The sequence below is a fragment of the Phoenix dactylifera genome, chromosome 12 (assembly GCF_051530095.1).
Source record: "Phoenix dactylifera cultivar Ajwa chromosome 12, Ajwa_hap1_PhDact_Kaust_v1.1, whole genome shotgun sequence".
Lineage (NCBI taxonomy): Eukaryota > Viridiplantae > Streptophyta > Magnoliopsida > Arecales > Arecaceae > Phoenix > Phoenix dactylifera.
Window position 1 is genome coordinate 4,738,934 of NC_143201.1, and position 15,055 is coordinate 4,753,988.

At 37.0% G+C, this 15,055-nt stretch overlaps 1 protein-coding gene across 2 annotated transcripts; it reads left to right on the forward strand.

Moving 5' to 3' along the window:
• Positions 1-310: 310 nt before the first annotated feature.
• Positions 311-14,194, forward strand: LOC103698105 (large ribosomal subunit protein uL1c-like). 2 transcript variants are annotated; one of them, XM_039115872.3, is made up of 7 exons: positions 315-699; positions 825-1,004; positions 1,105-1,159; positions 3,384-3,511; positions 8,436-8,519; positions 13,519-13,644; positions 13,772-14,194. In XM_039115872.3, exons 1-7 carry the CDS (start codon positions 319-321, stop codon positions 13,907-13,909), a joined length of 1,092 nt encoding a protein of 363 aa, XP_038971800.3. In that variant the 5' UTR covers positions 315-318; the 3' UTR covers positions 13,910-14,194. The 2 variants fall into 2 exon arrangements, with proteins under 2 accessions (XP_088564295.2, XP_038971800.3); XM_088708169.2 differs by lacking the exon at positions 8,436-8,519 and having other exon boundaries at positions 311-699.
• The last annotated feature ends 861 nt before the right edge of the window (positions 14,195-15,055 follow it).

A 15,055-nucleotide genomic window follows, 5' to 3' on the forward strand; every position in this document is an offset into this window, starting at 1 on the left:
ATAATTTTAAAATTTTATTTTATTTTTAATTAAAATAAATATGTTTTTTATTAACGGTGTTAGATTAGGAGTATTTGTGGAGAAGTATTTTATTAGGATACAGAAATAAATATAAATTTTAAAAAATATTTATATAAATTTAAATTTTTAGAAGTATATTTATGCGAAACACCCTCCTCAATTACGGTAGCCTTCCAATCTTCTATTTTTATCCTCCAATCCAACGGTCTACGGCCAATCACCACACCGCATCCTGATCATCCCGGCAACGCATCATGGCAACCCAACCCGCCCCAGCACTACCGATCATCACCCAAAATGCCTCTTGTCTCCTCTTTGCCCTGCCACCACCCCGGAGCTCTCCACCAAGCGGCGATAATGGCCGCTGTCTCCTCCCCCTCGTCCCTCTCCCCGCCGGCCGCTCTCTTCTGCCCCAAGCCCGCCGCCCCCCCTCTCTTCCTTCGCCCCTTCTCCTCCTCCTCCTCGTCCTACCCCTCCGTGGCTCTCCACACGCTACTCTCCCCCACCCCATGCCTCCCCGTCGCCTCTCCGAAGCCCGCCACCCGCGCCGCCGACGCCGCCGCTGCCGCCGCCGCCGAGACCGACGTCGTGGAGGAGGATGAGGCCGCCGCCGAAGCCCCGTTGCCCCCCTCCAAGCCCAAGATTGGGAAGGCCGCCTTGCTCCTCAAGAGGGACAGAGTACTTCCTCATCCGATCTCCCTTCATCTTCTTTACTCTCTCCATTTTTGTGTTTGTGTTTGTTTGTCGGAGTTTAGAAGAATTAGTGAAGGGATCTCGGATAAAGGTGGTATTTTGATGAGCAGACGAGGTCGAAGCGGTTTTTGGAGATCCAGAATCTGAGGGAGAGCAAGAAGGACTATGATGTGCCAATGGCAGTGGCGCTTCTCAAGCAGATGTCCAGCACTAATTTTGTCGAGTCTGCCGAGGCCCATTTCCGCCTCAATATTGACCCCAAGTACAATGACCAGCAGCTGAGGGCATCGGTGTGGATTTTCACTAAATTCTTCTCTTTGTTGCACTTCAAATTTGTTTGTTTGTTATTGTTTGCATTGATTGCTTATCTGCTTTTGTCTCTTCTTGTAGGTGAATTTACCCAAGGGGGCAGGGCGGACTGTCAAAGTAGCCGTTCTAACACAAGGTCGGTTAACTAGATACCGATGCTGATATGTTGGTGTTGCGTATAACTGCCTATATCACACATCTATGCCGAAGTTTGAATACTTTTAGATGATTCCTTTTTCTTTCTGAGTAAAACTTATGAATTTCCTACTCTTCCTTGGTGAACTGACAGTGTAACAGTAGAATATAATTTTGATAATTTGATTTTTCTCACTTTTTTTATGTTGTGGTTCCAATTGTGATTTCTCAATACCTAGTCAATCTCCGAGAAAATAAATGTTCTAGATTGGTATTGAGCATTAGAGATAAGTTCAAGCTAGTCTCTAATTATATGGACATTAGAAATACTGTTTGCACAACATGCTTGTTTCCTATCTTTTCATTTATGTTTAATGAAAGTCTTGGTCTCAAACTCAAAGGTTTATTGTTTCTGAGGAAGATTTGGTTATGCCATTCAATTCATGGAAAGTCTTCTGAAATTTTATATTGTGCAAGCTTTTATATTGTAATCTGCTTGGAAGGCCATGATTGTACAGCTTGCTTAAACTGAACTGGATGGTTATGTTTCAATTTGTCCAATCTGATGGAATTAAAGTCATCCATCACATACTGCTTTTGTTAAATCTCTGTCTAACTCCACGTTTGTACGGTACTGTTATACGAATACACCACTCATGACTTAAACCATGCCATATATCCTTCATTTCGACTCATAGTTTAGAATCTCATATAATGTATTTTATGTAGATTCCCACTTTCTTATTCCATTTGTATCCAATTTTTGGCGTGATCAGAAATTGCGGGAGCTTATTATTCTCTTTCTACTTAAAAACCTTGTCCAGTTGCCTATTGATCCATAGCATGCCCATCAGCTGATCAACATTTGGAATCTCAAACTCTGGATTGTCTCTCCTACTATTATCTGAAATCAGTCTGTTCAATACTAGTCAGATGCTATCCTTTTCACCTTTTGTAATCCGACTGATCCATAGTCCTTCCTTCCAGAAGGCCTAAAAATTTGTTTATTCCCTAATAAAAAATTCATCAAAGCATACACTAATATGTAGATGTATTATCCCTACACATAAGCTTACAATGTTATATGATATTTCCATTAAGTTTCCACCTTTTTATACTTCGAACTAACTGTAACTTATGATGATATTGGAAATTCCAGCAGACACATAGTTTCAGTTCTACATTAGCAACCATGTCAAATTGCTCCACTGGTTCATAGAATATCAATCAACTGATCAAACACTGAATGATAATTCAACAATTCTGAATCTTCTTCCTTAATTACACGATATCCTCTTAACCCTTTTGTAACCCAAGAAGAATATAATCTTGGCCATTACTTCAGCTTACTGTCGCAAGCATAAGAAAACTTGACATATAATATAAAGGGGTAATGGAAGTGACCACATTGTTGGAGGCTGATCTTTTTCTTAATATGGTGAAATATTTTTGCTTTTCTGACCTCTAGATTTCTCTATGGCATTTTATCAACTTTCAGATTTTTGGGTATCAAAGACAGCTAGAGTAGGCAAAGATTAAGCATAGTATGATGGTGTTCCTATAGAGTGAGCCTTTTGAGGGCAATCATAGTAAAATTTTGCTCATCATGGTGCCCATGCCTAGACATAGACTTTCTAGTGTTAAAATGTGCCAAAGGATTCAGATCATTGGAAATTTTTTTGCAGATATCTGTTTTTGTCACAGACCGAGCATATTAATGTCCGTGACAAAAGGAATTCTTGGACCATATTGGGTTTCTTGCAAGAAATACAGTGCTTCTGAGCTTATTGGGTTTACTCAATGAATAACTTTTGTAGGATAGACCTGGATCAGGTCACATCCTCATCGATGACGGAGCAACTCAGCTGGTCAGAGAAAGAATGAAGACAGACTAAACACTGGGATTGTAAAATTAAAGAAACTTGTCCTATGTTAGATCATTTGGCTAAGTTGCCTTGACTGTGAGTAAAGATTCATCTCTTAAAGCGGAGCCCATCCAACATTGCACTTGAATCAGCTTAAAGCAGCTGTTGTTTGTTAAAGTTGAACAATTCATAGAAGTTTACCTTTGTAGGCAACTAGGCACAATTGGAGACTTTACCATTGGATCCTTTTTCCAATTTTGTTTTAGTATGATGATGGTTTTACATTAATTTTTGCTACAGAAAGCTTTTTAAGACTTAGTGTTTCCTGGATCTGATATTTATTAGGTTTAAATTTTATAGGAGAGAAGATTGATGAAGCAAAGAGTACAGGAGCTGATGTAGTTGGTGGAGAAGATTTAATAGAACAAATAAAGGGAGGATTCATGGAGTTTGATAAGTTAATTGCTTCACCAGATATGATGCCTAAGGTTTGTATTCTATATTCAAAGAGGATCGTCTCTTTGCCTTTTCTTTTAATGATACAGATGGAGGCTGTAAGCAAACTAAATCATTGGAGTTTATATTTTTACTTTTTTAAGAAAATGTCTTTCATCTGCTATTAAATATATAATATTGCCTCAATGCCAATGAAGTGAAATTTTAAACAGCCATTTAATCATTTGACTGCATAGTTAAAAAACCGTGGTTGAAGAAATTAAAATTAATCAGTAGATTTTTTAAATTTTGTTAATATTTTTATTAGTAATTTTTAACCGGCTAGCCTCATAGTACCTGATATTAGCTAATCTACAAAATTCCTTATGGTTATAATTTTAGTAATAATGCATATATTATTTTGTCGACTTATCCTAGAAATGATATACAGATTATAGACATGATTATTATATGTAAACACTTTTTCATTCGCAACCAATGGTCTTCTTTTAACTGACACGGTAAATCTAGGCATGATCTTGTCAAACCTAGAACTGCAAGCCTGTTGCTGTATCGAGTTTCCCCTCAGATTCATACATCATCTAGCTCTTGAAAACAGACATGCCAGCTCTTATATAAGCTTTAGGAACACATATTTTCATGAGATTATCTAATTTATCATAATGCATTTGGTAAGAAAGAAATTAAATGAAAACTACTTAGTCACTTGAGGATTCCTAATTTTGAAATTTCGACACATGTATTGTCCAACCATTTATTCCCTATGTGATAGACCTTCTGTAAGGACTCCTAACAGAAGAGAAAGAAAGCATTAGGGGCAGGCCATGTATTTCTAGTTACGGATGGATTCAGTTTAAAGAATTCTTTCGAAAAGAAATGAATCAAGATGAGTTGTCAGCCTATCCTAGATATCTCCTAGATAGCTTGGGAGATCTGGAAGTGGCTGGTAAGATAATGGCACAGCCTCTCTGCTTCTCCCATTTTCCTTTGTATCTCTCACTAACCATCTTGCCTTCTTCTGCTGCATTAGTAACTCATCCAAATATTGCCACCTAGATTTGTAATTTTGTCTCTGATATGTTTTTCATCTATGTACATTCCCTTTTTACAACTAAGCTTGTTTTAGAATGCCTAACTGGAGGGGAATTCTTAGAGATGATCTAAGTGCTTCAATAACCTCTATTGGAACATAAACTAAAGATGTACCATTTCTTCTCATTGTGCTAATTGAAATCTATAGTCCAGAAAATGATATCTTCTGCAATTCCAGTAGTTAACCTACCGCTTTTCTTTAATTACCGCTGATGATACCTACGTTACAAACTTATTGTTTGCTTTCATAGGCTATAGTTCTCTGGATCACTAATTGTTAATTGTCATTCTCATGGGAGCCCGGGGTTGTAAATTTCCAAAATTCATTGATAAGCTCCTTTTGATGCCTTCTTGTGTTCATATTGCATATCCAATCTAGGTTTGTGTCCTCCTGGAAGAGATTTGATGCAATATAAAATTCAAAAGCTGTAGTCAGCCTTGTGATATTATAGCTTGACTTAAGATTAATATTTGTTTTATTTGATCTGATATATTTAGGACTCTTTGGGGAGCATGGTGAGACATGTTGAAGGATGAAACTTATATTTGAATCACGGAGGTCAGATTTAGACAGGAACTTTTGTTCAGCATTATTAGTGTATGGTAAAGATGCCCATTTGATCTATTTTTCAAATAAATTTGAGGTGGCCATTTGCAATTCCACTAATTTTAGGCTTTCTAGAGAAGAAAGCTGAAAAATAAATCTGAGGCTCTATAGAGAAGAAATATGGAAAAACCTATCAACAAATGAGATAGAATCACTTAGAATGTGAAATGGAACACTTTCATTAAACAGCATCAGGAGATTGTGGTCATAGATTGTAAACATCACACTTAATTGTGAATTGGATTAAAACGTATGCGCATTCAAAAGCTCAAAAGTCAAAATGGTTATCCTCATCTCAATTTATGCCGGCAGTTAGTCTGACTGTAGCTGCATAAGAAAAGCTCTTTTTGGTGATAATATTCAGTAGAAATGTCATAAAATCTACAAGAATATGTTATTTTTGGTAAAAGATGACTTGGTGACTATTTGTTTATGCATTCTTAAGAACAACTGCTAACTAGATTTAAGTTTTTGCTAGCTCACACATGGAGGAATTTTAGTACCATCCACGCTTCTAGGTTTTGGTGTTTTCTAGCTCTGAACCATGTTAGAAAGTTGCAATAATGAATTGTGTCCACTACTAAAGTATTTTTGTGTTGAGGGGGGGAACACACACACACACAGGTATCTTGATGAACATACATGCAACTGTCCATGTCCTTAGCTTACTAGGGCTTCCCCTTACATGTAAGTCTATGATGCACAAACATATATAGTTTCTGCCAAACTTCTTTAATAATTAAAATTTAATATGTTTATTTTTTTTTTTTCTGATTTCAGCAATTCATGGCTTCTTTCTGAATTGCCTTTTTAATTTTGTTGAATTCTTGCTATTCATTTGGTTGTATCAAAAAAAATATTTCTTTTTTTATTTTTTGTCCCTTAAATTTTATTAATTTTTTCAGAACTTTTGTTAAAGTATGAACTTGTGCCTATGAAATATGCAAAGTTAATTTCTATCCCAATATGATGCTTATGTGCCGTTCATATAGGAAAGTTACTCTAGAGGATCTATGTCTAATGCTGGATAAACACCGTAGACTTGAGGAGTGTTCTTAGCAAAGTCATTACGAATTTATTGTGATCTATTACAGGCAAGCCTATAATGAGAATCTTGGTGCAAGATGGGTAGTTGATCTTGGTCTGCTTTCTTCTCATGAACAGTGGGATCAGGGGTCATTTAAATACTACTCCAGCTATCACAGTAGAAATGTTTGGAAGCAAACAAGTGCATGGATAAGAGAGAGGACATCACGAACTGATTAAACATGTGGGCCTTTGCATATTTTGAGCTTGGCCCTAGAGCAATATAGGTATATGCATATGTACATGTATATGTATATGTATTTGTCTACGCACAAGTATATGGATATGTGTACATCGATATGTATGTATACATTTATGTATATGTATATGCGTGTATTGTTTCATGATCTTTTCAGAGTTGAGGCGATTTTTTGGTGATTAAGAAGCCAGTAGAATGGTCGTTAGAAATATCATTGACATCAACCTTGCTTGAAAGCATGTAGTTCTGGCAAGGAGGGAGAAAACAACAGAAAGTGATTGTTTCTTGAAGTTACTACTTGGTGTATAATACAACTGCATTAGTAAACGGATGGTTGTCTACTAACTAGCCCACAATGTGGACATGTTTATAGATAAGGTGGTTACTCATGTTCCAATAGAGATTGATTGATTGAAGCTTGACCTTTTCAAAAGGACTTGAAATTGCGACACATACCGTACCGCATCCACAAGGTACTGAGACTCGGTATCACCCCCTATTGTGCCAGCACTTGATGCAGGGTGTACCGCTTGGGTACCGTTATGGGGTCCAACACTGAGCCTGCAAACCTTGCTCCCAAGGACTGGTTAACTTGCTTCACAAAGGTAAGTCACTGCCTTGGTTTCTCAGCATTGTACTTTGTTGGAGTAGAGAGCTATTGCTTATGATTACCAACATCAGCATGTATGGAGGAAAGCTAGTTCGGTGACAAAATATCTATCTTTCCATGGGAGGCAAATGAATGAATGTGCAAGAGGTTTGGCTGCCCCCCAACTTGATGACACATGGAGCTGTCACTGATTGTTTTTAGAAACTATATATTTGCTTATCATACAGTTTAAACTTTTCTAGATGATTGAATAGCCTGTGGATTCTCTAGCATCTGAAAGAAAAACACTGGTCTGTGATTTAAAAAATGTTTATTGGGTGAGGAGATATTTAGGTTAGGTAATCACCTGACAACTGTATTCAGCGGTCGGTATACACGTGGCTAATCAGCTTGAAGGTTTATTTTGCTAAAACAAGTACCTTTAGAGAGAAATCCGCCTTCGCTATTAATAAGTAGCCAAGGGGCTCAAGTCATCTTGGATTTTTTTTTGACATGTCCCTTGAAATGAATAATGGTCAAGCATTTTTCATTAATAATAATCATTTACCTTAATGGGGCCAGTAGATGACAACAATTGATGTGTACCACCAAGCAAAGAAGCATAATCTTGACAGTTCTAGGTAACTATAACTTGAAGGACCTCTTGATGGACAAGGCACAAGGGTCCTAATTGGTCTTTTAAAATGGAGAGATGGAGGCAAATACTTTGGGAGGATGTGGCTGGTCTATTGGAGGATGTGGTGGGTTGGGTTGCTGCATCTTAACCTCCTCGGAGAGCGTCATGGAGAAGGAATTTTCCCATGACCATCTGATCTGATAGTGGGGGTCATAACTATTAATTGCAGCTACCATACTAATGCCACATATGATGGTCATGTACCATCAACGAAGGGTCTCTTTATGTTCCTTTTCATTTCATTTTTTTTTTGGGAGAGAGGACATGTTACCTGATGTGCTATATACCTAACAGAACAGCATGAGCTACAAAACTGTCAGGAGCTGCATTTCTGGTATAAAGTGTATACATTCTTCAATCGTCATTATCTTGTGATTTGTCGAGACTCCTCTTATGTGTTTTTGTAGTTTCACTACATTCAACATTGCTTGGGACAGTTCTTTTTTGTGATTTTGCATGCTCTGTGTGCTGCATTAATCTATTCAGATAGTTCTTGCTTCTTCAATGGAAAGTCTTTCTTTATTTATTTGAGCTTCATAATATACTCCATGACTAAATATGTTGCCAGCATGGACATAGTCTGAAGAATTGGTCTATTTATATTTTGTCATTGACGTCTTTGCCCAAACTGAGAACAATCTATCAACCGAGTTTCATCTTGGAACATCTTGTTGAACTTCCTTCAGGTTGCCAGTTTGGGGAAGATTTTAGGGCCACGAGGCCTTATGCCAAATCCTAAAGCGGGTACAGTTACTACAGATATACCTCAGGTATGGCTGGCTAATTTGCGGATATTTAGCTGATTCCGTTTTGCAGCTTTGCTGTTTTCAATATTCAGCAGACAGAAGTTGATCCTAGTATTGCTTTCTCTTGACTGGGTCTGTTCCTTTTTTACTGCTAAAATGATAATGAGAAACAAAGCTAAGCCTATGGAAGGGTAGCAGTGTAATTATTCAAGTAATGGCACCTTAGACCCAACTACCTCAGATTTGTTCTGATTACAAATGTTGTGGAAATTTTATTGCTTAAGAAGGTGAAGTTTCTTGACAACATAATCCTAGGTGTAACTTCAGAGAATGTATAGTCACCTAACATTCTTAGACCCATTTTTGCTTGCCTAAGTACCTTAATTTATGTGGTAAGATTTGATATCTTGGTTTTGGGGCTTGTTTTGGTTGTACTGAATCAGTATGGCTTGCCTGAGCAAGTATCCTCTCACCTAGGCTAGTTTGAAACATTGGATTGAACCTTAACTGGCATGTTAGGATGAAGTATCAAGAAAAACATAGAAAGATTTGTGAAAACATATCAATATAGGATAACCATGAATAAATAGAGATTCTTCAAAAATATTTTAGGCATATTTTCATTTTCTGACTGTTTGATATACCGTAAATCAGTGATTTTTGTGTATAATCTTGATAGAATATATCTCCATAAAGCAAATATCAATCATGAAGGGATACACACAAACATATGGGTTTGTTGACTGCACTTAGTTGCATGTTTTGAATTTTTCGCTAACATCTAAGTTAATACAGTCTATTTCTATGGTGTACCCCTGTCCATTTTCTGATAAATGATTGGCATTTCATCACAAGAAGGAATTCTTACATGGTCCCCATCTTATGTAAATGGTTTGTCAAAAGGAGGCTTTTTCCCCATTAGTTTTCCTCCCTCGCCTTGAGTATCTAGTTTCCAAGCTCCATCATCTTAATTATATTTTAACAATTTTCTCTATTCTCTATATTTAGTATTTTTCACTTCTTCTGGCCCAGTACAAAAGTGATTTGCGTATGGTACAAGGTTTCCTCCTTTCAGCCATTGAAAAATGCAAGGCAATAAAATTAAGGATCCTGAAATTCGAGGCTATTGGTTCATGAACTACTAGTCTTCTCTCACATCATAGACTGGTGTTGAGATTAAACTTATAAATCTTACCATCAGCTAAAACTACCTGTTTCTTTTAACTATAAATCATGCCTTTTTGTTGAATATACCAGTTGGATTTGTTACGTCCAAGGTCCGCCGAATCGGTACCGGAATCCGTATCGGTCGTTGGATGGGTCGGTACTAAAAGGGTCGATACGGTGCTGTTTCGGTACCGTACTGACAACGGTACGCTTGAGTGTGCCGGTTTTGTACTGCGAAACTGGCATGCCTTTTTTTTGAGTTTTTCAAGTTTGATTAATTGATTGTCAATCTTTTTTAATGATTTGAAGACTAATTTGATATTTTTTGATATTTCTATGATCCTAGTTTAATTTAAATGATGCATCTTGTTGTTTTAAAATGATACAAAATATAAAATGATTAGTGAAATGTTACGTGCTACAAGAAGCAACATAAAATATCCTCAAATCAAGTAATGAGGTGAAAAATATAAAATAATATAATCAATTATATATATTTAAAGTATAATATACATACTGATATTTAAAATTTCGTGGAGTGGTGATGCCTCTTGTAGATATTTGGATCATCAACATAGTCAGGAGGCACATCAGCCCACCGTTTTAACCAAGCAATGTTGTAGTCTTATATGTTCATCCCATAAGAAACGCGCTCTGGGTTATAAGTACTCTCGGATCTTGTGTTGAAGCTCTGACTCTGAGAGGTGTTCTCTAGCTGATGAAATGACTGATAAAACGACTGTAAAGGGGTCCATCCGAATAACCCGACAACAAAATCTGACCCGTAAGATGCTTTGGATTGCATAGGTTAGTAGCCATCTGGCAGTCTAATTTCAATGTTCTTGCTTACCTGCAAGATGCAAGTCTCTATCCATCTGGTAGTCCCATCGTCGCTCAATAATGTCGATGTATTTTTGGGCATACCTCAAATCTGCCTTCTTGATCTAAATCTTTGTCCTCTCCATCATATGATACAAGAAGCCCATCTGGGGGTACCTCGCTGTCACGGCGCGAAGCATTTCATACAATGGTCTGATAGCCTTAATTATTGTAGTGGCCCGCTGTCAGAATATCTGCCTCGTCACCAAGTCCTTGACAATCCTTTCTTCAGTGCCAGCCCTTGCAAATTACTTTTCTGCTACTCGGGACTGACAAACATCTGACATAGGGTTGTTTTCCTCTCAAAAAGGCTATCCAAGTGCAACATAGTTGATAGCAAACCGTGGGACTCATGGTCTCAAGATCTCTTTCCCTGCATACCTCCTTATCAGTGAAAGGACCTATGTATGGTTATAAATATATTTAGTGATGGTTTGGGCTGTTTCCATTGTCTGCTGCACCCTATGAATCTTTGCAATGTCTATCAACATGAGGTCGATACAATGTGCAACACATGGGACCCAGAAAATATGTGGTCATCACTCTATCAAGATCTTTCCGACGGCCTTATATTATGGCCCATTATCAATGATGACATGTACGACATTCTCCTCTCCTACTTAATCAATCATCTCCTTCAGCATAGATACAATACGGCCACCGCCTCTGCTGACAGTCTCCCTGACTTTGGAGGTCCTCCTGAACTCTGGATCTGTCCTGCTACTCGCAGAACTGGAGCTCGATTTATAGTATGAGGGCCTAAATCAAGCCCTATATCTGGCCACCTCATCCTGCTGCCACTGATCATCTAGGCTCGCCTGCACTGCAGCTTGAATCTGTGCCTCCTCATCTGGAGCGAACCCTTCCTCTGACTTCCTGAAGTGATAGGAAGGTGGCTCTGCCACTCGACAATCCACCTTTGTCTTTTTCTTGAAAACTCTCTCCTTCACTGCCCTAAAATCAATGAAGTGCTTCTTCATTAGCTGCCAAACCTCCTGTGGGCATTTTCATCACATAGATACGTCAGGATAACCACCAACTAAGTGCTACTTCAATCTGAGTACCCCTCCTCTCTTAAACTTTATGTTGCACCAATTGCACTTCCAATGGTGCTAACCCAAGAGCATTTGCTAATAATTCCAACCAGTATTATGTTCTGATTTTTTTTCTTTGATGGTTCCATTCCTTCAAGTTTATCAAGGACGCCTATTTATCAATTATGTAAAAATAGCAAAATTTTGTTACGATGAAATAATTTTTTTACCTCAAAAATTACATCAGATTTATCTAATACATAATTCTATTTTTTTCATATTTTTTATTTATTTATATATTTTTGATAATTTTTAAATTTAAAAATATGTTTAAATGTCATAAATTCAAAAAAAATATTTTCTACTTTAGAAAATACTTCTAAATTATATAATATGTACTACTATTTTTTGGTATTAATTATATATTTTTAATAATTTTTAAATTTAAAAATAGTTTTTTAATATTAATATTTAAAAAATTAATTTCAGCTCAAATCTATGTAGAATCTAACAATAGATGCTACATATATTTTTCTAGGCCTATGGGCATACATCAACAACTACATATTTTTTAATTTGTTTTAAATTTAGGCTTACGCAACTGTGCACATGATCACATCGAAACTTTAATAAATGGACACCAAATTTTGCTGGAGAGTAGCTTGCATGCCCCTAAATATGCTTTTGATTTTATATTTTTTAAATTTTATTTTTTTTAATATTTTTAATATTTTTTAAATTGAAAATATATTTTAGATTTTTAAAAATTATATATAATTTTAAAATTAAAAATTTTTATGTTATCGTGTAGATCATTTATAGATCTACAACGTATCATAAAATCAAGCTCAAATCAAAAAATTTGGCATGATCTCTCCTTATTTTGCAAATTTCAAGCTATTTTTTCGAGAAAAAAATAGAGAGAATGAGATCGGAGAGAGAAAGCACATCTTATTTAGGCTTGGATATTTCTTCAATTGCACTGAATTGGTGTGATTTTACAAATTGGGGGAAATTGTTTAAGCCTTAAGACCCCAAACAAAATAGAGAAGAAGGTGGCCTTTCCAACATATTCTTTTAACAAAAGAAGGAAAGAGGGAGGGTGCCCGGTTCCGAACCGGGTTAACTCGGTCCGGTTCAGGCCTTTTCTAGCGGTTCCTGTCCGTTCGGAATCCATTCCGGCCGGTTCAGGGCTGGAACCGAATTTAATGGACGAACCAACCCGGTTCCCCACCGGGTCAGCGCGGTACGGGCTGAGCCAGGCGGTTCGGTCCGATTCAGCCTACCTTGGTTACGTCGATCACTTCAAGCCTTGTCTGTCCGATTTCTACCGGTTCAGAATCTGTTCCGACGGGTTCGGAGCTGGAATCGAATTTAATAGACGTACCAACTCGGTTTTCCACCGGATCGGCTTGGTATGGGCCGAGCCGGGCGGTTCGGTCCGATTCGGCCTACCTTAGTTACGTCGATCACTTTCCGTACTAGTTTTAGCGGTTAAGTCACAAAATTATTATGTTCAGCTGCTGGATATGAGAGGGAAATTATTTTCTGAAATTTGGAGCATCAGCTGTGTTAATAGGCATTCCTTCAGGTCATGCACTAGTCCAGGAAATGAGCTCTTGGACTACATGAATTCCCAGCTGTTCTATTTTTTCAGAATAAAGGGGTTAGGAGAGAAGCATCCATCTCTCTAAATATTATTTTTGTACATCTGTTCAATTAGAATATCTATTAATATCAAATCATATCTTGCTTTACAAAAGCTTTTTTTTTTTTTACATTTCTTCAACTTCTTTAGCTGCTATACCATTTTTCTTTTAATCTTGAGGCTAGGAGGGCTATTCCCCACCCATCTACCCTGACTAGCTGCTATACTTTGAAGTTTAACTTTTATTATGGTTATCTACTGGGGTAGAAGTTCTCTAATACGAGTGCAATTACAGGCTATTCAAGAGTTCAAGAAGGGCAAAGTTGAATATCGAGCAGATAAGACAGGGATTGTTCACCTGCCTTTTGGAAAGGCCTGCTTTCCTGATGAAGATCTTATCATAAATCTGATGGCTGCAATTGTATGTTGTTTACCTTCTTTCTAAAGCTCCAATAGCATACAATGATGAGTTAGGTCAACATACAAGGAGATACACTTATTTACTTGGAACCTGACTTTTTTTTTTATGCCTCCGTATGATATTGCAGAGGTCAGTAGAAGCAAACAAACCTTCAGGTGCGAAAGGAGTATACTGGAAAAGTGCACATATTTGCTCATCAATGGGGCCTTCCATCCGGCTGAATATTAGAGAGATGCTTGACTTCAAGCCCCCTGCAACAGTCTAAATGCTCTAGAAAGAAACACCTGTAAAGTTATTCTTCTCCAAGAGTTGTTTGCCATCATTGTTACAAACTTGTTATTGCTCACACAAAGATGAGATGGGAAATGCAAAATGAGAGGGGGCAGTATTTTGCTCACACCTGTAAAGAAACATCTTAACCCCCTCGCATGGACCAAAAATAGGCTGTTGTCTTGCATTCTGGCATCTTCATTGTAATTTCAGTTTTTCCAATTCTTCTCAATGTCAAGTTGTTAAAAATTCACTGAATGGCATGGAAGCACTTCCGTTAGATGGTTTTGCTACTTGAACATCCCGCTGTAAGTGCCACTTTCAATGAGTAGGAATCTGTTGTGGAAGTAAGTACATAGAGATAACACAGTCTTGATAACTAGAGGAGGTGTAATAAGAATTGAATTAGTTATATTACTAAAATCTTAATATTCTATTATGTTCTATGCTGTTCTATAGTAGCTTACATGTTATAATATAGTAGCACGAGTTTTATCATTAGACAATATTATATGCTATTACATTGTAGCTTGCATATTACGATATGCTAGCACTGAGTTTGATCATTATAATAACCATATAAGATATTTATACAAAAGATATATTACCCAATAATTGTAATAATGTAATACACTATTAACTATATAACGGATTACATATCATTGTCTATGATATTTAAAATCTTAATAATTATCTTAATAGTAAAATGTATTATTCTAATATGCAATTATATTTATTATATATAGTTTAAAATGTAGCTGCATTATTTAATATATTTCATATTAAATTTTAGATACCATAATATATTATCAATATAATAGATTATTATATTTTAATAATGATAACATCTCTTTTATGTATAATTTGTACTCAAGTTAAAGGTTTTTTTTTTGATAAACCGGCGTATCACACTAGACAAGCGTGAGTGCACCCAGGACAATCCGAAATAAGCATCTGATGTAAAGCGGGCGGAGCGGCCTCAATACTCTTCTAGAGAAAACCTTTTGAGTGATGCATAGCAAAAGACGCCACCCAGCTGGCAATTCTGTTCGTCTTTCGGAAGATGTGCGTGCCTTGGAAGGCATCAAGCTTCTTCGAAATCCCACATATGTCCTGAAGCAATGGGTGTAGCCCGTCAGTG